The sequence below is a fragment of the Camelus ferus genome, chromosome 9, assembly GCF_009834535.1.
Source record: "Camelus ferus isolate YT-003-E chromosome 9, BCGSAC_Cfer_1.0, whole genome shotgun sequence".
Taxonomy (NCBI): Eukaryota; Metazoa; Chordata; class Mammalia; order Artiodactyla; family Camelidae; genus Camelus; species Camelus ferus.
Window position 1 is genome coordinate 31,635,676 of NC_045704.1, and position 22,191 is coordinate 31,657,866.

Here is a 22,191-nt window from a genome sequence, read left to right on the forward strand (position 1 = left end):
AGACAGAATCTGACCTTTGTTAAGGTCTGCAGACAACCTCCCTATCTGAGCAGCGCTTTTAAAAGAGCTCTTCTAGAAATGATTACTCAGGATGACGTGCTGTTAGGCTATGGTAAGCCCCGTCGTTAGCACGGTGACTAAGGATGCTTAGAAATGGCAGGACTGGGGAGAGATGTTGTCTTAGTTACCCCAGAGGTGGGGCCCAATGACAAACGGGGGAGGGTTCTTAAAGGGACAATGCAGCTTGTGGCAGAAATTATGTTTTCCTACTCAGTTTTTGTTTTCTCTTTTGCACTCATGGGTGTGTTGAAGAATTCTCTCTTTTTTTTTTTTTGGCAAAAGGTTATTAAACTTATCCACATGGAAGCAGCCCAGGAGAGGAGAATACAGGCTTTCTAGCACCACGAGCCCAGGCGCTGGCCTCTCCTTACCTGCAGAGGCAGCAGCTAGAAACTCTGCCTAATGGATGCGTGTGTGCAAAGAGATCTGGGGAGCAGGGTTCCACAGGACTCTCCCTACCCCTAAGCCTGACCCCCAGCCCCCCTCTCTCTCAAAAGCCCCTGGTTCTGTGACTGCAACTGAGAAAAAGAGGAGAGAACTACATTTTTCAGGGCCTTTGTCAGGGGCTTTCAAGGTTTTGGATGGCAGCTCATGTTAAGAAGGATCTTTATCATTGTGGCCCGGTACCCACGTGCAGGGAGGGGCACACATGTACATGGTTGAAACAGAGCTTCATAGGACACCACTGACCCTAAGTGGGGAGTGTGATGTCCGTTGCTATTTCCTATTCTATTACACTTAAAAGATAATGCTGGAGGTCACCTGCTAGACTGATTTCCTCATGCATGAATGCATCCCAATACACAGCTGGAAAATTCCGGGCCATTTCCAGTTCCAGTGTCGACAGGTAGAGGGGTGGAGAAACAGAACTCTTTAAGACCCACAGACCTCACTCTCATCTAAAGCAAGAGGCAGCTGGTTAGAAGGAAATGAAGAAAGGATGTAGCCAATGGGAGAGCAGGATGTGTCTGTATTACTTGGATTCGGGGCACATCACCAAATGCATGTGGATTGTAAGGCTTTCTCCTGCACAGGACTAGAAGGACTTCTGGAGAGAACGGAATCCCACATTTTCTAGTCCTTTGAACATAAATACACTTAAGTTTTAAAAAGGGAGAAACTTAAAAGAAATTACCGAATGGATAATGGCATAAGTGACTCTGACGATGTGAAATTGTGAATGTGCTAAGTCTCTGATAGCAGCTTCAGGGAAGCATTGATGGAGACTGAACCTTTCATGGTACAGATGGGGATACCAGTCCATGGATACCAGAATTTAGGATGGTGCCCCAGGGTTGACTATTGAGCAAATAATGGCTCCAGGTTTCCTGGCATCCAACTGTTCCTTCTCTGTTCTCTGGGTGTCAGTTTTGTCACCCTTTAAGTGACAGTGGCCTTGCCTGTTTCACAGGACGGATGTGAGATGAGGCTGGTGGAGCATCCCAAATTCTAAATACTGAAGCAGCCCTGCAGGCTGGTTCGTACTCCCCTTCGTGTCCCTTCCATCAGGAGAGGAGCCTGCTGCATTTGTATCTTTACCCATGTTTACAGGCAACTGTCCGGGCCTCCAGGGAATGTGGCTGTGATTACAAGATGATGTGACCCATGGCCATTCTGCATCATATCATCACATGATTCAGCTGGACTGGGTCTCATCCCGGGTCTCACAAGGGAGGACCGGCCTGTGCAGCTTCCAGCGCGGTGCCATGTGTCTTCAAGGCCGTCCATGGAACGGCAGGAAAAAGCTGATCCTGGAACTGTCCTCAGAAAGGTGAGCAGCCAAGGGGCCCACACAGAAGATGGCCTGTTCCTGGTGGTGTTTATAAAGTCCTGTCACATCCCCCACCCCTGTCGTCCTGGCTTTAGAGAGGACCGGAGCCAAGCTGACAGGCGGTCCCTCAGTCTTTGTTAAAGTTGAGCTCAGATGGACGTAGAAACACAAGAGGAGCCAAATCATATGTTTAAACAGTTAAGAGGAAACCAGGCTCAGCAAGGAACGGCAACCCTGGATTTAGCCTGGGTGAATTTTCCTTCTCTGGGATTTCCTGTCTCTTTTTTGAATGTTTCTATCTATCAAATGTTCGCTGGCAGTTGCTTTAAGGCCATCCGCTCTGCGGTAAAAGAAAGCCTTACCCAGTACTCAGGCTTAGATGCTAAAATACCTACGGCTGCTGAGTGGACCCAAAACCAGGCTTCTAAGACCCTAGCTCCCTGTCTCCATCTATCTGCTTAGTAGAAAGAGAGACCAAACTTGAAGATGGGGCTTAAAGAACCATCCCTAACAGTAAAGCCAACACGCAGCTCCAACTGCCGGTGGGGGGGGGGGGGGCGGACAGTGAGGCTGGTGGGGGTAAGTCCTTAAGGAATGTGGAGTAAATGAACCCAAAAGTCTGCCTCCTGCAAGGTTCTTAGACTGCAGTTAAATTTTAACAATTTTTTTTATGTAAATCATTCGGTATGCTCAGTTGCACGAGGGTGGGGGTGGGCAGGGGGTGATGGCAAGGACGGAACAATGCCTGGGATTAGATAATGTACTTAGTGCTAAAATTCCAGGAAGTTTGTGTGGATCTGGGCCTGGATCTTGTTACTTTTTAGCTCAAATCTAAATCTTTATCTTCCTAGTAGAGTTGAGAGGACTTTTTTTTTTTTTTACTGAGCCATTTTTACAGTTGTAATTTTTTCCCCCTTTCATCAAATAGAGCCGGTTAGATTAGCAGCTCTTAGCACGGAGATGAAAATATTGGTAAGGCCCATTGGGCCCTGTTTTGTTTATTCTAACGGAGCAGGCTTTGATCTAAACATATTTCCTGGGGTCTGGACGAGATGACCTAATTCCTGTCTTATCCGTCTCCACTTTCTGTGAATCTCAGATTGCCCCCCCCCCCGACGGTGGAGCCCTTTGCAATTCACTTTACATTTTTCCCCCCATTTTTGTTACTTCCTTTGACATTTGTTTCATTGGGGGTAGGGATGTGTAACTCCTAGTAAAAGGTTCCAATGCTTTATTTTTCTAACAGGACTGCTAAGTTTTAACAGAGTGGGAGTTTTTCTTTCTTTTTTTTTTAAGCTCTCTCATTCTTGACGTTCACAACACGCCAAGAACAATAAGCAAATAATCTCCTAGAAATGGATGTCAAAAGCAAATCATTTAGGATTTTCTGGATGGACATGTATTTTTACAGTTTAAAAAAAAAAAAAAAACAACTGTTCCTCAGCCCTCTAAACCTCAACTGAATAAACCTGGCCCCAGGGGACTGTGATGCAAAACCTCAACACTCAGAGAGCTTCAGAGATCTTCAGTTGGTCTGCGGGAACCTGTCCCCTTCCTTACTCTGTGCTCCCCGCCTCACAGCCACTGGCCTGAGGGGCCGTGGGTAGCTTGGGTCTGTCATTGGTCTCCTTTTTCCCTCCTTAGGTCCCTGTCAATCACCAAACTGCTCCTGCAAGTCTGTTTTCCAGAAAGAGGGAAGCATCGCAGTGTGTACATGCGAAGTGGGGGTGGAGAGCTGTAGAGATGAAGAGGGAGGGGAAACACACAAAGGAATATATAGGTAAGGCAAGACTGGAAAGGAAGGAAGGAGAAAAGGGTGAAAGAATGACAGCCACGCAGGGAGACAGAGAGAAAAAGAAAAAGTACAGTTACTCAGAAACGCGAAAAACAAACTCACGTTGCTAATGTTTATATAAATTTTGAGTGATGGGCATAAGGTTTTTTTTTTTTTAACATTATTCGCTGTACTTTCCTGTTTTCTTTTTACAACAAATCACATTCCCCTGGCGCCCCCCACCTCAAAAAAAAAAAAAAAAACCTGGGGAAATGTCACCAAAATGAATATTTTTAGTTAAACATTTTTGTGAACTTGGCTGCCGTCATTCCAGGCAGCAACAACCCAGGACATTTTGGTTCTTGGCGATTCCAAACCTATCTCCACGCACCTCCAGCTTCAGAAAGGGGAAAAATAGGCGAAAACGTGAGGCGAGGCTTGGCGGGAGCGGGTGGGGGCGGTGCGTTCACATCTGCCTTAAAATAGACCCTGTTGCTTTATAAATATAAATCCATTTCTCTTCTGCTGGGCTGAGCCGAAAATCTGAGTGTATTTCCCACACTGAGAGAAGAAGCAGAGCTGAGGGCGATTTCTGGTTTTGGAAATGAATGGAAAGGGGAATGGGCAGGTAATCATCAATGGATTAGAAATATAGTCGATTGATGAATGGATAGGCAGGGACCCAAGCAGAGAGGGAGGCGGGTGGGAGAGAGACGCAGACAGAAACCCCGAGGCTCAGACCCTCTCCTAAGGGCTTCGGTTGCCTCGGAAAGTCTGTCCAAACGAAAAACTGCTTTGCTCCCCTTAACTCATCAGAAAACGCTAGAAGGGAGGAGGTGGGTGGTGAGAGGGTAAAGACAAAATTGCCCGCTCCCCACCAGCCTGGAGGAAACAGACGCGCAGCCGAGGTGGCCCAGGGCCATGACCCCCCGCGCCCGCCGTGGGTGGGAGCCCCAGGTTGGGGGCGAGGGTGGCGACCGCGCCGCGGCCACCGGAGGAAGGGGGCCGGGCGAGCGGGTCCCGCCGCTGGGCGTGTGCTTGGGAACGGCTTCGGGGCTCGTCCCAGGGGACCCTTTTGGAGAGGCGAGCGCGGCGCGGGGACGGTGAAGCCGGGGTTGGGGTGGCGGCGGGGGTGCGTGAGCGCGCTTGCCCCTCTCGGTGGCCAGCAGCCCTCGGATGCCCCCACAGGTCCCCAGGCTCGGTCCAGGGAGAAGCGCCCGGATCCTAACACCACACAGGCCCGGACACCCCGTCGTCTTCGCGCCCAGCCGTGGGAGGAGGATGGACGCCTCTTTCGCAGTGAAAACGTCCCCCTCTGGCCGGTACAGAAGTAGAACTGCCGGAATTCTGCCTTCTCGCCTCGTCCCCACTCTCGAGCAGAGGGGTCTCCCTGGGAGCGGCGTGGCGGGGACTGGAGAGGCGCCGTCGAGAAACACCAATTGCGTGCTGAAACGACGGAGGATGCCCCGCAGCACGCCACCGCGCACACCCCCGCCCCTGCCCTCTGGTGGTTGGGGGGCGCCAGTCCCCGCACTGTCCTGGCTGGGATCAGCGCCCGCCTTCCGGCACGCCCCGCTTGGGCCCCCAGACCACCCAGCCTGGAGAGGCGCGCCCCGAGTGGCCACTGAGTGGCCTGCACCCCGGTGGAAACTTCTACTGGAAGGTGGCCCCGACGACACTTCTCCCTTACCTGGGCACAGGGCCACCGGCTGCTGACGATTCACCGCCTCTCTGGAAGGAAAAATTGGCAGACCCCTCTAGACACCAAGTTCCACCCTGTCCGTTTGCTTACCCCAAAATAGTGCTTAGGAGAAAAACGTGTTTCCCCTAGAACAAAAGGGAGAGGAAGAATCAGATTGAATTTTGATGATGCAAGGTTCAAGTTGACTCTACCCATCCTTTGTAATGGACCTTTTCTTTCAAATATGCGTGTGTGTAAATGCCCGAAAGACTAATTAAATAAAGACCAAGTTGACCTCTCTGGGTTGAGGCCCAGTTTCAGAGTCAGATTATATAACCCCCGCTGCACCGGGAATTCTCCAGCAACGCTGCTCTCAGCCGCCTGGAAAACGACTGAATCAAGGGAAGTGAAACTGGAACAGTTGAAAAAAAAAAACAAAAAACAAAAACAAAAACCTAAGTCTCAGTGGGCACAAATGCCTCGCTTAAGGAAACTTACCTGGTCGGATGGAACCTCCAATACCAACTTTTTCTTTCATATCATTTTTTTGTCCTTATTTTGGGGGGACGGGGGGTTGTAAGAAGAGTGGCCAAGCAAGTAATTGATATTGGGAGAATATAGATTCTCCAAATTTAAAAAAAGGAAGAAAGAAAGAAAAAGGAAACACATGCCCATGCAAACCTGTTTCTGTTACGCCTTTTACAATTCCTTATTTAGAGAGTGAGATACACACATAAACAATTTACTGGTGCCTGGGGATATGTTAAAATACATTTCAGGGCCTGGCTAAATAGAAATGCACTCTAAAAACACAGACACAGTATTTTGTTTTATCTGTTGCAAAAAAAATGTATTTGATTACTTGAGTAAAATTACAGTATCTCTGTTGTTAGTAAGTATTAAATGTTAAAGAAATTGGACCCCCCTTTCCTTTCAACTTTCCAAGAAAGTGCATGTAACAGTCCAATTTTTTTCTTCCATACCTAATACAAAATAAACGAACACTATACCTGCTCTCTTGATCAAGAAGAAGCATTTGCTCTTGTAAGGAACATATGTACATTTTAATGAAAGTGATACTTCTTATCGTATATACAAGAGCATCTACATTTTCTCCACTGAAGGTTGTTCAAGATGCTATACTTAGCAGCATTGTGAAATTCCAGCACACATTTTCTATTGTGAATATACCTACAAGGCAAAATGTTACGTCTCAGTTTCAACTACCAAAACAACACTGGTATTTTCTCTAAAGAATTCTGCGTGCTTATCACTGTACAGAAACTTATTAACATTGAGGACGACTCAAGTAAAAAGCACAATACAAATAGCAGTTCAAAACGGAAATGGTTAAATCTACAAAAAAAAAAAAAAGGCAGATTGAATTTTAGAATCAAAATTAAAAAAAAAAAAAAAAAACCAAACAAAAAACAAAAAAAACCCAAACCTTTCAAAGAACCACACAGTTCAGTCTGTACTTTCAGTCCTTTCCTTAAATTTGTTTCAAAAGATTAGACAATGTGTTTGCTGATAAAATTCTCCAGCAGGATCAAAGTGTACATTTATATACAGACTTTATTAGAGATCTAATGCATCACTGAGGCATTGCATCAACACCAGATTCATATTAAACTGGATATGGAAAATAAGTTAATGCCAGATTAAGACCGCCTAGCAGGGCAACTTGCAGTTGCCATAAATGTTACAGCAAGTTTACAGGACGCTAGTCAATTAGTATTTAGTCCCAAAATACAGAAGACCAAAGTTAACGCTTGCATTCTGTTTGCAAAGCAAGGTTATATCACTAATAAATAAGCTTTCTTAGAACTCTAGAAGTTGAACAAAGTACAAAAGAATGTCTGCAGAATGTTGTAGTTCAGAGATTGGGCGGGGGGTGGGGGGACCAGAAAGTGGGGGGCACGGGGTGAGGAGCTGGAGGCCGCCGTGGGTCTCCTTCTGAACAGGAAGGCTCTTTCTTCCTCCTGCCAGGGTGCCTTTAACTCGTGACGATCTCTTTGCTGTCTTCCACGAAGCGGGTGAATCGGAAGCTGGTCCCGTTCTCGCTGCTTGCCATCTTCTCCAGGCCGGCCAGGGGTGCGTTGGGCTCTGAGTTCTGGAGCTTCTCCAGGTTCCCGGTCAGCCCACTGACCGGCGAGCTGCTCCCGCTGCCCAGGCTGCCCGGAATGGGAGGGATGCCCCCGTTCTGGATGACAGAGATCTCATTGGCCTTCATCGCCAGCCCGTTGGAGAGCGCTGCTGCATACTGATTCCAGAACCCGGAAGGATCCCCGCTGCCTGACCTGGCCGCCAAATCCTTCTGGAACATTTCTGGGAACTTTACAGGATTGCCTCCTAGAAATGTCATGGGGCCATCCACGGAGAGCCGCCGACCCCGGCGGGCAGGGGTGCTATTCCACATGTGAGTGCCCATGTGTACCTGGGATGAGGGGAGAGAGAGGAGGAGGGGAAAAGGGGCAGGGGGAGAGAGGAAAGGAGAGGCTTAATAGTTGAATCTGTCTCAACTCACAATCCAACACTCAACAAAGCAAGTGGCCGCAATGTCTATTCTTATTATGTGCCAGACAGTGGGGAGGGTAAGGGGAACCGTCCCCTCCAGTCCACTAGTAATAAGGTGCTCTCTCTCTACAGCAGCCCTGGGCCACCTCTCCTCTGCCTGGGCCAGGATGCCTTAGTTACTTTTTATTACCTGCATTTAGCTTATAATGGCCTCAAGCAAGCCAGTCAGTCGCAGATAGCTCCTTTCAGGGTTAGAATTGTTATGTCCACTCTCATTGCAATGGTAAGTATTGTATCTGACACCCTTTACCCTATAAATGTCCTTTTCAGATGGGAAGAAAGTGCCCCTCACTGATTGCCCATTGGAGGGCCCGTGCGTGGAGAGAAAAAGCCAGAAAGTAATTATTCATCTCGCGTTACTGGCAGCGATCTCTAGAGAAATACTCTGTCAACAGAAAAATGTACACAGTCAGAGTGCTCAACTGTTGCTCTAGAACTTAAGCATATTTGCTTTCTTTCCAGCACGTATCAGTAGGAAATGCTGTATAATCAATTATCATAATACCCATTAGCAGAGTGGTGACGTTACTGTTTTTAGAAAGACAAACCGTGCTGGGCCGCGTAGTTATGAAAAAAATAGATGCACACGCCGAGGAGAACTGTAATTATTAAGTGATACGGGCTGCACGCAGGCCACATGGAGGTCTTTAATCAATACCCCATGGCAACGCTGGGCTGTCTCACTTGGTGGGTAAAGCGATTCATTTGGTGCACTTAGCAAGACAACAGAGCTAGGCTGCTGCACCGCTTAGGTACCAGATTATTCAATGCACTCTGACATCCAGCCAGCTGCAGCCTGCCCTGGTCCCCGCTGTGATCCTGACCTGCCCAGGCACCCGCATTTCTCCAGATTGGCCACATGCAGCCGGTTCCCTCACCAGAGCTGTCTCCCTGATTCTCTGGGCCGACGACTCTGGGAGCGTGCATTACAAATATTCAGTGGCCACAAGGGAAAGCGGGTAGTGGGGGTGGGTCTGGGTGAGGTACAGATGGAGCGCAGATACCTTCAGATTGCCTTTTGTGGTGAAGGCTCTCCCACAAATCGTGCAAGCGAAGGGTTTCTCTCCAGTGTGAGTTCTCTCGTGAATCTGCAGGGCGCTCGACGAGGAGAAGGTCTTGCCACACGTGTTGCAGTAGTGCTGTTTGGGGGTTCTCCTGGGCAGAGCTGGGAGCAGCACTGGGGACGTGGCGGAGGATGACAGAGGCCCAGCAGGAATGTGGCTGGCGGGGGTGTCCTTACTGTCCTGAGGAGTAACATGCACAAAGCCGTTGACCTCTGTTTTGATAAGAGACGCCAACGAGTTGGCGGGAATCACCGCCGAGTTCTGATTGGGGCCAAGGTTGGAACTGGGCTCGAAGAGCTGTGATGGTAGATCTCGCATCTGATGTGTCAACATGTGTTGCTTCAAATTACCCTTGGTGGAAAAGCCACGATTACAAACTGTGCAAATAAACGGTCTCTCTTTGGTATGACTTCTGTAGTGAATGTCCAAGGCACTCTGACAAGCAAATGTCTTGCCACAAATGTCACAAGCAGTGTTTTTAAATTTCCCCCGGTCTCTGAAAGGGAAGAGGATCCCCAAAGAATCTTCTTTGATGATTTTCTCAGTGTGACTCGATGTCAGATCCAAAGCCCCACCATTCACTGGGGTGGGAGACAAACCGTTGGCGAACTCGCTTGCTGCTGCTCTCTGTGGCTTCTCCTCAGCGCCGGGTGACTTGTGGAACTCCTGGGTGCTGTTGGATGGGGACAGAGCCTGCATGGAAGAGGTAGACTCTGAGATGGCCGGGCTGCCAGCGCTTTGGCTCTCCACGTCACCGCCCACCGAGGATGAATCGTTGGTCAGGATGTCCCCCTCGACGGACCCGTTCTCCACTGACTTCAGGCTGGCCTGCAGCTGCTCAGCCAGGCCAGCATTGATCATCTTCATCTGATTTTCCAAAGCGGCGATGCTCGACATCTCCAGAGGCAGAGGCGAGGAAGACAGGCTGTCCTGGGATGCATCCGCGGACTTGGGCGTGTCCGGGATGCTGCCCTCGGGACAGTCTTCCATGTTTTCATCGGAGAAGTTGTCCAGGTCATCAAAATTCTTCTCATCGAAGGAGCCGGTGTCAGACTCCATGGACTCGGGGTAGCTGTCAGGGACTGGGGTGTTGGGGATCTGGCCTCCCATGTGCATTCGAATGTGCTGCTGTAGCACAACAGCGTTCGTGAACTTCTTCTGGCAGATGGGGCAGGAGTGCTGGACTCGGAGCGGGGGCATAGCGCGATGCACGCTGTAGTGAGTTTTCAGGTTCCCTTTCGTGGTGAAAGCCCGGCCACAGATCTTGCACTTAAAGGGCCTCTCCCCCGTGTGGGTCCTGTAGTGCATCTTCAAGGCGCTCTGACAGCTGAGGACCCGGTGGCAGATGACACATTCATTGGGGTCAGTGGCCTTCTTGTCAATGTTTTCCACCAGTTGCTGAAGCTTGGATGTCTCTGAGGCCTGGGTGGAGTCCAAGAGTCCCCCAAAAGGAAACTTAGCCTTGAACTGCTCGGACATGAGCGGCAACAAAGGGTTGGTGAAGGTGGAGGTGCCGCCCGGGCCACTGTCGGGCACGAGGGAGCTCAGTGCACCTGTGCTCAGGGCTGGGGCTGAGCTGGTGACCCCGCCACTCTCTTCAGTTTTGCCACTAGAGGGTGGCCCAGTGGGGCCCTCAGCTTCCTCCAGGATCCCACCCGGGTTTCTCAGGGCCAGCTCGGGGGCCCCCGAGTCACTTTTGTCGGAGCCCGGGGGGCTGGCGGCAGACTGGCTGATGGGGATCGGGGCTGGCTCTTCGGTCTTGATGAAGGGGGTGAGGCTCGGGAGGGTTGGGGGCAACGGCAGACCGACAGACGTGGTCAGAGTGGGCAGGACCGGTTTGGTGTCTAGCCAGCTGGTGACTGGCTTTTCAGGAGGAATGGACATGCCGTAGGGGATGCCGGTACTGGTGGGGATGTTGTCCAGATGCTCAGGCACGGGGTAGGGGTTCATCTGGATGTGAGGGTATTTCTCTTTGTGGCGCTGAAAGTGGACTTTGAGGTTCCCCTTGGTGGAGAACCTGTTCCCGCAGATGTTGCACTTGAAGGGCCTCTCCCCGGTGTGGGAGCGGAGGTGGATCTGCAAGGCACTGTCGCTGCCGAAGACCTTCGCGCAGAACCTGCACTTGTGTTTGAAGAACGCCTCGTCGGAAGCGCTTTTCGCTTCGAAGGCGGTGACATTTGGTGGCTTGCTTTTCCTCTGCTGGGCCAAGGCAGACAAGGAGTTTAAATCCTCTGCCGTCGTGCCGATGTTGGGCAATGGGCCGGGGAAAACCGAGTTAGCAGGGGCCGGCTGAGGTAGAAGTGGATTAGACGCAGGACTCAATAAACTGCTTATTGCAAAAGCTGGTGAGGACGATGCTGAGACTGCCGGGCTGCTGGCGTGGGAGGCACCAGTACTCGGAGCCCCTTTTTCCGAGGATGGGGTGGGACCTGCTGCCGCCAGCACGTTCACGTTGGGGGAAGAGCCGCTGTGGGACTGGGGTGGAATGATGGTGTTGCCAGAACCGCTCTGAGGTAGCTGGATGGGGGGGAGCTGTTTCACACCGCTGATGCTGGCAGATTGGCTAGCAAGGCTCTGTGCTAACCCAGCTGCTGCCGCCAGCTGCTGAGATAAATGGGAACTTAGTGTGGACAAGGGGTTGGCAGCTGTTCGTAAAGTACCTTGAGAAGGACTAGAAGATGTTGGCAGGTCTGCATTCTGAGATGCCAACAGCAATATTTGGTGACGAATCTGTTCGATCAGTTGCAGCTGGTGGATTTGCTGCTGCTGCAGCGCTAAGAGCTGCTCCATCAGGGCGGGGACGGCCAGCTTGCCTCCGGAGGCCCCCGTGCACCTTGCTTCCTGGGAGAACTGGGCCACCGCCACCTTGGTGCTCTGGAGGTTCTCAATGATGACGTTGCTGTTGATCACGGAGAAGTTGCCCAGCGTCGTCAGGTCCCCGAGTTGAGGTAGAGAGGTTGTGATCGCTGAGGTACCTGTGGAGGAGCTGCTGCCGCAGCTCGGGGTGGCGCTGCTGGCACTGCCACTCAGGGTGCCACTGCCGCCCGCATTAGCCACCGGGGCCTCCACCTCCATGGACTCGTCCCTGTCCGGTCCGTGGTGCTCCGGAAGGTCACTGCCGTCGACCTGCTCTGCTTTGTTCACCGGGTCGCTCATTTGTTCCTCAGGGTTCTCGGGAGTGGGGCTGGGGGAGAAGGTTTCGGGTGGGGAGGCGGGACTCTCATTGACGATTAAAACTAATTGGTTTTTAGTACAGTTCTTCTTGTGGAGCAGAAGATCTGATAATTCAAAGAACTCGGCGCAGCACCGGCCGCAGACGTGGGCGTCCTTGCTCTTGGGGGTGCGATTGGGTTGACCCTTCTCCGTGTCTCCTGCAAATGTCAGAAGGAGACGGGTTAGCGAGGGAACTGGGACACCCAGAGCCATCTATGACTTCGACACGAGAGGAAGAGGTCAGGCAACTCTTTTCTACTCTGGAAACTCAAAACTAGGGCCCCTGAAACACAATCAATATTCCCTAAGAACGCTCATAATTAAATTTTAAGGATGTTGAAGGCCTTCCTATCAAGCTGGTATCTCAGAGAGCCATGGCCTTCAGGTCATCCATCAAAATATAAAATACTATGAACTGCGGACATCGGTGCATAATGAAATTCCATAGCAAAATATTGATTTCCAATATTTTATACACCTTATTGTCTGCTCATCCAGAGAGGGTCCAGCCACCATCCTGAGGACTTATTAGGCTCCTGAGTTTCTGTCAACCTTATTCATTTTCAACTGATTCAAAGATATCTGTGACAGTTTGTTCTGTCACTAAACTAATTTGTAGTCATTCAGGTTCCAATCAGTGGTTGACAAGGGGAAAAAAAAAATGCATATCACCAAGCTGTAGACTGACAACTTGAAAATCACCTCCAGCCCCTACCTAGAACCTGAGCTAAGTCTGATTCGTGACAAACACACTGTAGCCACATCAGTAACAAATCCTCCAGACAGCTCGGGACTCAGTTGAATACAAAAGAGAAAGCAATGCGTGCACGCCCACGTGCACGCGCGCGCGCGCACCCCAGAGAAACACAATGGTCATAATCTGTTACAAGGCCTGCCTGGCACCTATATATCACCCCATGGCACGTTTATTTTTAAAAGGAAAGAATGCAACCGTGGCTACCACTCCACTAATCAAGGAATATATGCCGCCATGCTTCAAATGGCAATATCATGCCTCTAAATATTCCATCAAAATTGCTCTTTGCATCTATAAAAACTGGCACAAGATTTACATTTCTGATTAAACATTAGCTTAAAGAAAGATGTGCAGTTAAGGGAAGGCGAAGAAATAATTCTTGGTTTCCAGTTTGGAAATGCTTCGCCATTCTCCCCGTCTGAATGCCTTTAAAAACAGTTTGCTCTTAACTGTTATCAATTGTTTAACAGATTGTCCTGAACCTTTCATTATAAAATCCCTTTATTTCATGTTTGTTTCCACTGTTGCTCAGATTTCTTCTCACTAAGATCCATTTGTAAATTAAACATAAAAATCTCCAACTCCAAGCTAACATCCTATTCAAAGACAGGATGGCGTCCCATTGTTTGCCCAGCATGGGGAACACCAACTTCTGTTGTACAAATGGTGTGTGGTCATCTCCGAAGGCTGTGGAAAAAAAAAAAAAACTGTTTAATTCAAGGATTACCTCCCTGCATGCTTTTCTGCAGAACTGAATCAGATAATAGTTAGTTTCCATGACTTCCAAATTGAATCTACCGGAAAACTTGCAGGGAAAAAAACAAAAAAAAAACAAAAACAAAAAAAACTAATTGCAAATATGAATAAATGCAAAATCAAAATGCTGCTTTTTTTGGGTAAACTTAAGAGTCCACTCAAAAGAGCCAGCCGTTTGCCCTCTTTGTAGTAAACATCAAAAAGGAAAAAAAAAAAAAAAAAAAAAAAAGAGAGAGAGAGAGAGGAAAGAAAGAAAGAAAGCTTGAGTAGTTTTGCATTCCAGAAAATATAATTAATACCCAAATACTAACTTCTGAAAATTCCTTAACTCTGCCTTGAGTGATGCCAGTTAGAGCGCTGGTAAAGTATGCCAATGTATGCCACTCTATTCACTGGGAGTGTTATTTGAGTAGCTAAGTTATACTTAACAAGCCAGCTTTCCTAATACCCATCTTTTAATCTCCACAAGGGTATAGTGCAAAATGTGTTAACAATACCAAACAAATCTGAGTTGTAGCAGAAAATACCAATAATGATTCAGTTTTAATTTAATGTTTAATCACCCTAACTCGGCACAGGATTCCTATGCACATTCAAGGTGCTGTTTTAAGCACTTTCTGTCTCTCTCCCTGCCTTAAAATAATATCAACAAAATATTAAACGAAATTCGCTAAAGTTATGTTGCTTAACTTGGGACAAAAATAATGTGACAAAAATTCTGTTTAAAGCTTCTTATTTTGACAACCAATTTTAAATGATGCATCCATTTCAGATGCTTATTTTAAACTAGGAAATGCAATTCCTAATATATTCAACAGAAATGTTATTTCTTTCTCTTTGCACATTTCCATATGTAATGGTTATGTTTCCATCTACTTTTACAGCCAATTATGAAGGAACAAAAGCTATTCTGTTTGTTCACACATTTTCAACAAAATGCATTAAAACTATTATGTCAGCATGTTCTATTAAGCTCTGCATTCAGTGGAAAATACTTTTCAACCAGCTCACATTTATCAAAACATAAAGCCACTTTAAAACACAGTTTTGCTTGGTCAGCTGGGCTTAGACAAATAATGACAGATTCAGAACTAAATAACTAGCAAGGGAAATCAGAAAACTGACTTCATCAATTGTACACATTACAATGTAGTTGCTTCAAATATTTAGCACATCTGTGCTCACGATTAAAGGGCATTTTAATTCTTTATAACTTGCAAACATCTGATATTCTCATAATATAGAGAGAAAATAAAAAGAAGGTTACTTTACAGGATTTAGCTGATTATTACTTTCCTGTGCTCAAGGTCTGCATTTGTGCTACTTCAAGACTCACTTGAGAATTTTCAAGTTTTTCAACCTGAACGTTTTTATATTTAGGATTGTGCTAACTGGATGGAAAATATAGACACTTAAAAATAAATGCCTGCTTGCTTCTAAGAAAGAGACTGTGTTAAAAAAAAAAGAGCTGCCCATATTTTAGCTTGGATTTTCACAACATTTTAATAAGCTGACATTTGATCTCACTGTAGAGTCAACTAATTTAATTTCCTGATGTTTATGAACACCAAAAAAATAAATAAATAAAAATAATCCTGCTATCTATTTTGATTTATTTCAAGAGCAGGTGTCGCTACACTGTAACAGTTCTAACTTTAATAAATCTATCTGCATTCTGAACAGGATTCCAATGAACCAGCTTTTTAAAAAAACGACAAAACATGAGGACTAGTCTGAATCTTTAACTACCAAAGGGAGTATTTTAAGTTGTAATCAGATACACACATACACACACACACTTACACACACAAACTCACATGTTCTAATTCATTTTCTGAATCGTCTGCTATCTTGTATCTCTTGCAATAATCTGTTACACAGGATTGCAACTGGTGACCCCATTATAGTAAATACAGTTGCCTCGATCCCTGTATTATGGTGAAAATAACATTCCAGTTCCTCTTCCATGGATTCTGCACACAAATTAAAGTCATTTGTAATCCTGGCCTTATAGGAAAATTTAAGAAGTGGTGGTTTTCTAAGTAGGTACGCACAAAAAAGATATTTAGAATTTTGTTGTTGTTGTTTTCCTCTGGGTCAGGGGAAGAGGTGATCTTATAGCTCCTTCCAATTATATGAAAATCCCAGATGTTTTAGTTCTTATTGTACTATTTAGGTACTTGATGCTCAGTTTAAATGTGTCAGTTTTTCATCATCTGAACTGAAACCCTGCAGGACAGGAGGCAGAGCGCAGAAGGGTTCCCGTGTAACTGTCTGCTGAGGCAACCAAAATAAAACTATGCCCCACACTGAAGGGTTTTGCCAGCCAGGAAACAACACAAAACAAAACAACACAGAACAACAGCCCTCCTGTCCCATGTTTAGTTTTCTTTTTTGGCGCTTCTTGGAAAGATCCGGCACTTTTACTTCTCATTACCTTCAGGTCACACTCACATTTTTAAGAAAACCTCTCCAGATTGTGATTTTGGAGCCTGTCATTTTAATAGGCTATTCCTTTTCGTAGACCAATTTAGAAGGGCTATCACACACATTTTTGATCGATTGGTCTTTTATCTTTTTTTTTCTCCCCCCTTTCTTCTTCTTTCACAGACCTGGGAAAAGCCTGTGTCTGAATGTCCAGCTTAAGATTCCAAAGCAATTTTAAACACTCCCACATATGCGCTGCATATTTTCGGCACTGTCTTAAGTTTCTTCTATGCGATCTGTAACCAAAGGACACGTTTTCCTGGCCCCCTCCAAGTTCCCTCGGTGTTCTGACCGGGATTAGTGTATTCCTGAGTGGACGAGGGCAAGTGAAGTCTCTACAAAAATAACAACACGGACAAGACAGTCCTTTGAAATGCATGATACCAGCCCACCTAATGTCCACAATAAATGAAAGGGGAAAATGTCTTCCCCTTGGATGAATCAAACTGAACACTAGATGGGGTTCCAGTTGCAAGGGTTTGTTCAAAAACTTCTTTGTGGCTTTCCTATTCCAGTGACGCGTAAAAGAGACTGCTTAAGGCGAGATCTAAACTTTGACTACATAAACATTGGCAAAGGCACAAGAAACTAAATCCCTGTTGTTTGAGGGTAAAACTGAGCTATGGGAACTACCTGTCAATCTTCCCCTTTGGGGGTCTGGCATCTGAGGGTGACAGGGGAATAAGGTTAGGGAAAGAAGCCAAGCTGATAAGGTGAAACTAAAATAAACTACTAACTTCCTGCTAAGTGACTAGCAAGACTCAATTTGGGGGTCACTGAGAAGATACTGAAGGACATATTATGATCTGGACCTTGTCACCTCTGCATGGGAGGAGGCTAGCAGAGGTTAAAACAGCTCGACACATCGAGTTTTTCCAAAGCCTGGCACACAAACTTTTTTTCTTTTGGAGGGGGAGGGGTGCTGGTTCTTGGGATAAGAATTTCCCATCTCCTTCACTCAAATGCTGGAGGACTGCAGTTTTGGTAATCGAAAAATATTTTAGAAGATGGGGCTAACTGCATCAGGAGGTACCTTAGAAAAACCGAATTCAGTCTGTGGAAGAAATGAATCCTAGTTCCTACCGTATGCCTGGCTTTTCACAATTTCAAAAAACTGAGCAACTGGTCTACCTATTTCTTCCCCAGGTTTTCAGTAAGATCTCTGTGTTAGAAATTCGGGTTTCCTGCTTTCTAAAAGACTGCTGGCTGAGATAACTTGCTACCCGCAAAAGAAGAAAAACATGAAATAAAGTCCCCAAAGAAGGACCTATAAATTGGCACTTGTGCCTATAAACCATAGGTGACACTGGATGTGAAATAAACCACAAAACATTCACTGTCACAAATTCACTTTCAGGCAACACTCTCCTGTCCAGCTACACTTCACTCGTTTGTATGCTTGTTTTTTCACATTTGAGGAAGAATGTGCAGCCTGAAGCAAATCCCCCCCAAACAGTTTGCATTTTCTCATCCAAAATCTTCCTTTAGGCCACAAACTTAAAATGGGCCTGATTAAACATGAATTCTTTCCAACTGCCTTATCTTGCAGGTGTCGGTTTTTCAAAAAAAGCAATTAATTATGGTTCTCTCTAACCTTTTGGGCCCAGAAATCAATGTGTTGCCATTAAGCTGCTCACAATGAGTAAATTGGTTTGGTAAATAATAGAATTCCATTATTAATATAAATAAGAGGAATTTTTACGATACTTTATATGAGAGGCAATGTTTTATCTGCAGTTCGTGATGTTTTTATCTTTCTTCCAATATTATCTTTTCCTTGAAAAAGCTATGTATGCACTGAAATGAATGGAGTCTGAATGGGCCATCCATTTAGCTCCAGGAATTTTAAAAACACCACCCAAGGAAGAAAAACCCAACATATACACACACACATACCCATATACACTCCTGAAATCCAAATCTCTAGTAAAGAACCCACATATGAAATCCTCAGATTCTAATGTTCCCCTTCCTCAGAATTATCTCAGTAAATAATTTTCACAGTGGCAGTCATCCCTCCACAGGTCATCTGAGACTTGTTGAATATCATTTAAGAGACAAGTACTATGTGTCTCTTGGTTTCATACATCATCTTGGTTTCATAAGAAACAGGAAAATTCCCAAGTTTATTTTAGGGTGTTTCTGGTATTACAGCTGCACTGAAATAGAATCAGAATATGAACATCGGAAGCCTGACCAAATAATCTTGTTTTCTTGAACTTGTTCTGATGAAGTTATCGTTGGGGCTATTGAGCCTGGCTCGGGTTTTCTTTGTACGCGCGCACACACTCAGACACACACAGGCGTGACGTGCAGCGAGCGACTCTGGCTGTGCCCAGCCTTGGGAGTCGCTCCTTCAGGGCTACTGAAATGGGGGTCTCCAAACTTTTCTAGGTCCCACTCTGGGCAGAGGTTGTGAAACTGGAGGCATCTGCTAAGAGTCCCAACTAGATTTAACATGGTATGTTCCACATTTCATGTGGCACATTTTAAGCCCATCTGAGGACAGCAGAAAAAGTATCCACACTGTTTAAGTAAAGGTCTAACGTCTAAAAATTTAACAAGCTTTATGTAGGTAAAAAACCAACCAACCAACCCCTAAACCCAAAAACAAACTCCAACGCCTCCTTGAAGTGTGTGTGCTATGTGGAGAGATGAAAGGAGATGGCTGAATACACCGCAGAAAATGTGGTGACTTTTTAAAGGTAACTTTGAGACCTGTGGTGATCTCTCAATTCCATGTATCTTACAACTGCTCCCAAATAAAAAGAACTGGAGTGTGTAAGGCCCTCCTGTAAATCAGACATGGAGGAGGATTAGTTGTGTACTAATATTATTACAACATACTAAATCCTGTAACCCTATTACAAAATCTACCCTCTAGGCAGCTTCTCCCAAACTTATTGTTCAACCATGTAAAAACAGTCATAACCTAAAACCATTACAACTGGAGAAAAAGGGGGGGGGGGAGAGGTGAGAAAGGGGGCTGGGAGGGGAATGTTTCCTATGGTGCCCCTAACAGTTTACTGCTTCTTAGGACAATGAACCAGCTTTGGGGAATAAAAAAGAAAGAAAAACGAAAGGAAGGAAGGAAGGGAGGAAAAAAAGTAAAAGAAAGAGAAAAAAGAAAAGAAAGAAAGGGAACTTGATTCAGTTACTTAATTAACTTACCTCAAAGCTCAAATAAACTAAAAAAAAAAGTCCTCATAAATAATGATGGTAAGAGGTAGTGAACTCCTTTTATGCTATTGCTTTATGAGAAGCCTTAACTATTAAAAATTCCGGATTCAGAAGGCAAGAGGAAAAAAGGCAAAGATCTAGCAGGCAACATCGCCAAGATCTAGTCTTTTTTTTTCTTTTTTGAAAAATGTATAAAATCAGTACACATTTACAAAAAAAAAAAAAAAAGACTAAAAAACTTTCTTCTCCTCCCGTTAGGATTTTCCTCTACAAATTTTAACTTTAACAGTATTGCCCTGCGGAAGGTCTCACTTTAGGAAAGATGGGTGTGGGGGCAAGATGCAGAAGAAACCAGCTGGGAAAACCTGGAAAAATAACTGTTCCAGCGGCCTTGAGTAATTTCACCTCGATATACCTCGAGTACTCGGTCTCGCCTTCGGTAGAAAGCGGGGATCAGGGGTTCTTCTCAGCGGACTGAGAAACTGCAGATTCTGGGTAAGGCTTGAAGCTTGAGAAAGTACTGGGGTGAAGGGGACAAACACTGTAAACAAATTTCTTAATGGTCTCTGTTGTCCCCAGTTTCTTACAGGGACTCCCACACCAGGAATCCCCTTCCCGGACAGTCAGGGTGAAGCGGGTGGGAGTCCCTTCGCTTCTCTGCCTGGGCTCTGCGCGGGTGCCTGCGCCTCAGCTGTGCTGAGAAGCAGGCCTCTAAGCAAGGACCCAGGGACCACGGGGCCCGGGCGGCCTCAGAGTTTAAGTGGACAGAGGTGCCGACCCAAGGGCACCCTTCTGAGCCCTATCGGGGTCCAGCTCCCTCCTCCACACCCCACAGTGACGCCCGGGACTGGAGCATCCCGAGAGGCACCCGCGTCGCGGAGGCGGCTCTGGGGGTTGCTGCTTGTCCTTCCGCAGCCGAGAGGCGAGCATTGTGCCGGGAAACCGAGCCCGGGCGCCGCTCCATCGCCTCCGGCCCTGGGCCTGGGAGCTCAGAGGCCCCTAAAGTGAAACACCTTTAGGGATAAGGAGGGACACGAGGTGCCCTCCCTCTGTACCCCCAATTCCCTGCTCGGATCTCTCCCATTCTCGGCCTTAGCTCCCTCACACAAACTTTGTTCTGGACCCGTTCATTCCCTTCGGGACCCCGCAGTTGTCGCCTCCATCGGAGAACGCGAGTGCTTCTCTTCCAGGGTGATTCTCTCCTGGCTAGATAGCCCCCCAGCCCTGAAAAACAACCCTTACGACTTCTGGAAGTACGAGGTACCAAGATCCTCAGCCGGCGCTTGCCGAGTCTTAAGATATCTTGGGGGCGGAGGTTGCATGTGTTGGGAGAGGAGATGCGGGGATAAACTTGGGCGACCGGACCCGGACACTTTCCCCCGTCCGCCTGCACTCTGCGGAGCAATCGGCAGCAAAGCGCAGTCGCCACCCCGGCCTCCACCTCAGCGTGTCAAGCGCGGGCGCCCCGACATAGCTCCCCATCTTCTTGCAGCTCTGAACTCCCAAAGGCATCCCATTCCGCCGCGCAGGCCCGGGGGGAGTGGGAGCGTGGTGGAGGGGAGGGAGCTCGGCGCAGGGAACTGCCCCCAAGCTCCGACTTCAGCCTGGAGCACAAAGTAAACTTAACTCCCAAAGGCAACTAGGCCAGGGCGGCAGAAGCCAGGCCGGGTCCCGGGCGCGGGCCAGGGAGCGCGTGGAGCCCCGCGCAGGCAAGCGCCGACGGCCTCTGCCCGCACCCGCGCCTCGCCAGGCACCCGGGCCACGGCCACGGCTCGGCGGGTCCCGGGCTCTGCTCCCCGGAAAGCCGGGATAGAGGAGCAAGGCCGACGTGCCCTCTCTCCTCCCCCTAGGAGGACTCAACAACTCCGGAAAGGTCCTGCCGGGAGAAGTGTTTGCTTTCCCCGGGGCAGGAGGGGGAAGCCCAGTAAAGGCACATTGAAAATTAAAAAGAAAAAAAAAATCGCCGAGTCGAAAAGGCAACCGGGGACGCAGCGGCGGCGGTGGTGGCGGCGGTGGTGGCGGCGGCGGCGGTGGGCGCGGGGGCCAGCCGCGTGTGCGTGGATCCAAGTGTGCGTGAGTGTGAGTGCGTGTGTGCGCGTGTGTGTCCGCGGCGCGGGCCGGAGCACTCACCATCTCGCCGGGGGAGCGAGGCCACTTCGGGGTCGGATTGGAAATGTTGAGGCTTCGCTTGCTTCCTCCGCGACATGCTGGCTCAAACATCAGCTGGGGCAGAATAAAAAATTACTAAAAAAAAATCTTCTCAAAATTACGGAAATCGAGCGGCTGCGGCGGCGGCGGCTCCCCCCGCCCGCCGGCCCGCCCGCCCCCTCCCCGGCTCCCCGGCCCCGGGCGCAGCGCGCATGTGTCCTGCTATAATTATGATTATCAATAATGCATTGCGATTAATCATAGAGGGGCTCTTTGAAAGGCGATTGGCACCGGGCCAGCGCTATTCAAACCCGCTCGCCTTAATCAATTAGTTCGTGATTTGCTGCAGACCCCTGTCTCTCCGCGCGCTGGCCCAATAAGCCGGCCGCGGGGCTGGCTCTGCGTGCCGCGCCGCCCGACACTAGGTTAACCCTCTTCGCGACCGCCCGGGACTCCGCGGCCCGGCCGCCGGGGGCCTGCCTCCTCGCCTCTGCGCACCCGGCGCCCCGGCCTGCGCCCCCCTCACTCCCCCCGGCCCCCCCATCCCGGGCTGGGCCGACCCAAATTAGCATGCCCTCCCCGGAATTAAGCCTCCTGGGTGGGGGGTGGGGCCGGGCGGCGGGGGCTGGGGACCCGGGCTGCGGGCGCGCAGCGAACTTCCCAACTCCGGCGCTAGGCGCGCTGGCCCGCGGTGGGAGGGAGTCCCGTGGCGGGATTTGGGGG

At 48.2% G+C, this 22,191-nt stretch overlaps 1 protein-coding gene across 3 annotated transcripts; it reads right to left on the minus strand.

The window, feature by feature from the left end:
* Positions 1–6,114: 6,114 nt before the first annotated feature.
* SALL1 (spalt like transcription factor 1) lies at positions 6,115–22,190 on the minus strand. Of its 3 annotated transcripts, XM_032486300.1 has the most exons (4): positions 21,451–21,554; positions 12,619–13,584; positions 8,868–12,298; positions 6,115–7,723 (listed from the first exon to the last, which is right to left on the minus strand). In XM_032486300.1, the coding sequence occupies exons 3-4, from the start codon at positions 12,081–12,083 to the stop codon at positions 7,283–7,285; spliced, it is 3,657 nt and encodes a 1,218-aa protein (XP_032342191.1). In that variant the 5' UTR covers positions 12,084–12,298; positions 12,619–13,584; positions 21,451–21,554; the 3' UTR covers positions 6,115–7,282. The 3 variants fall into 3 exon arrangements, with proteins under 3 accessions (XP_032342191.1, XP_032342190.1, XP_032342189.1); XM_032486299.1 differs by lacking the exon at positions 12,619–13,584 and having other exon boundaries at positions 21,451–22,190; XM_032486298.1 differs by lacking the exon at positions 21,451–21,554 and having other exon boundaries at positions 13,548–13,563.
* Position 22,191: the final 1 nt, after the last annotated feature.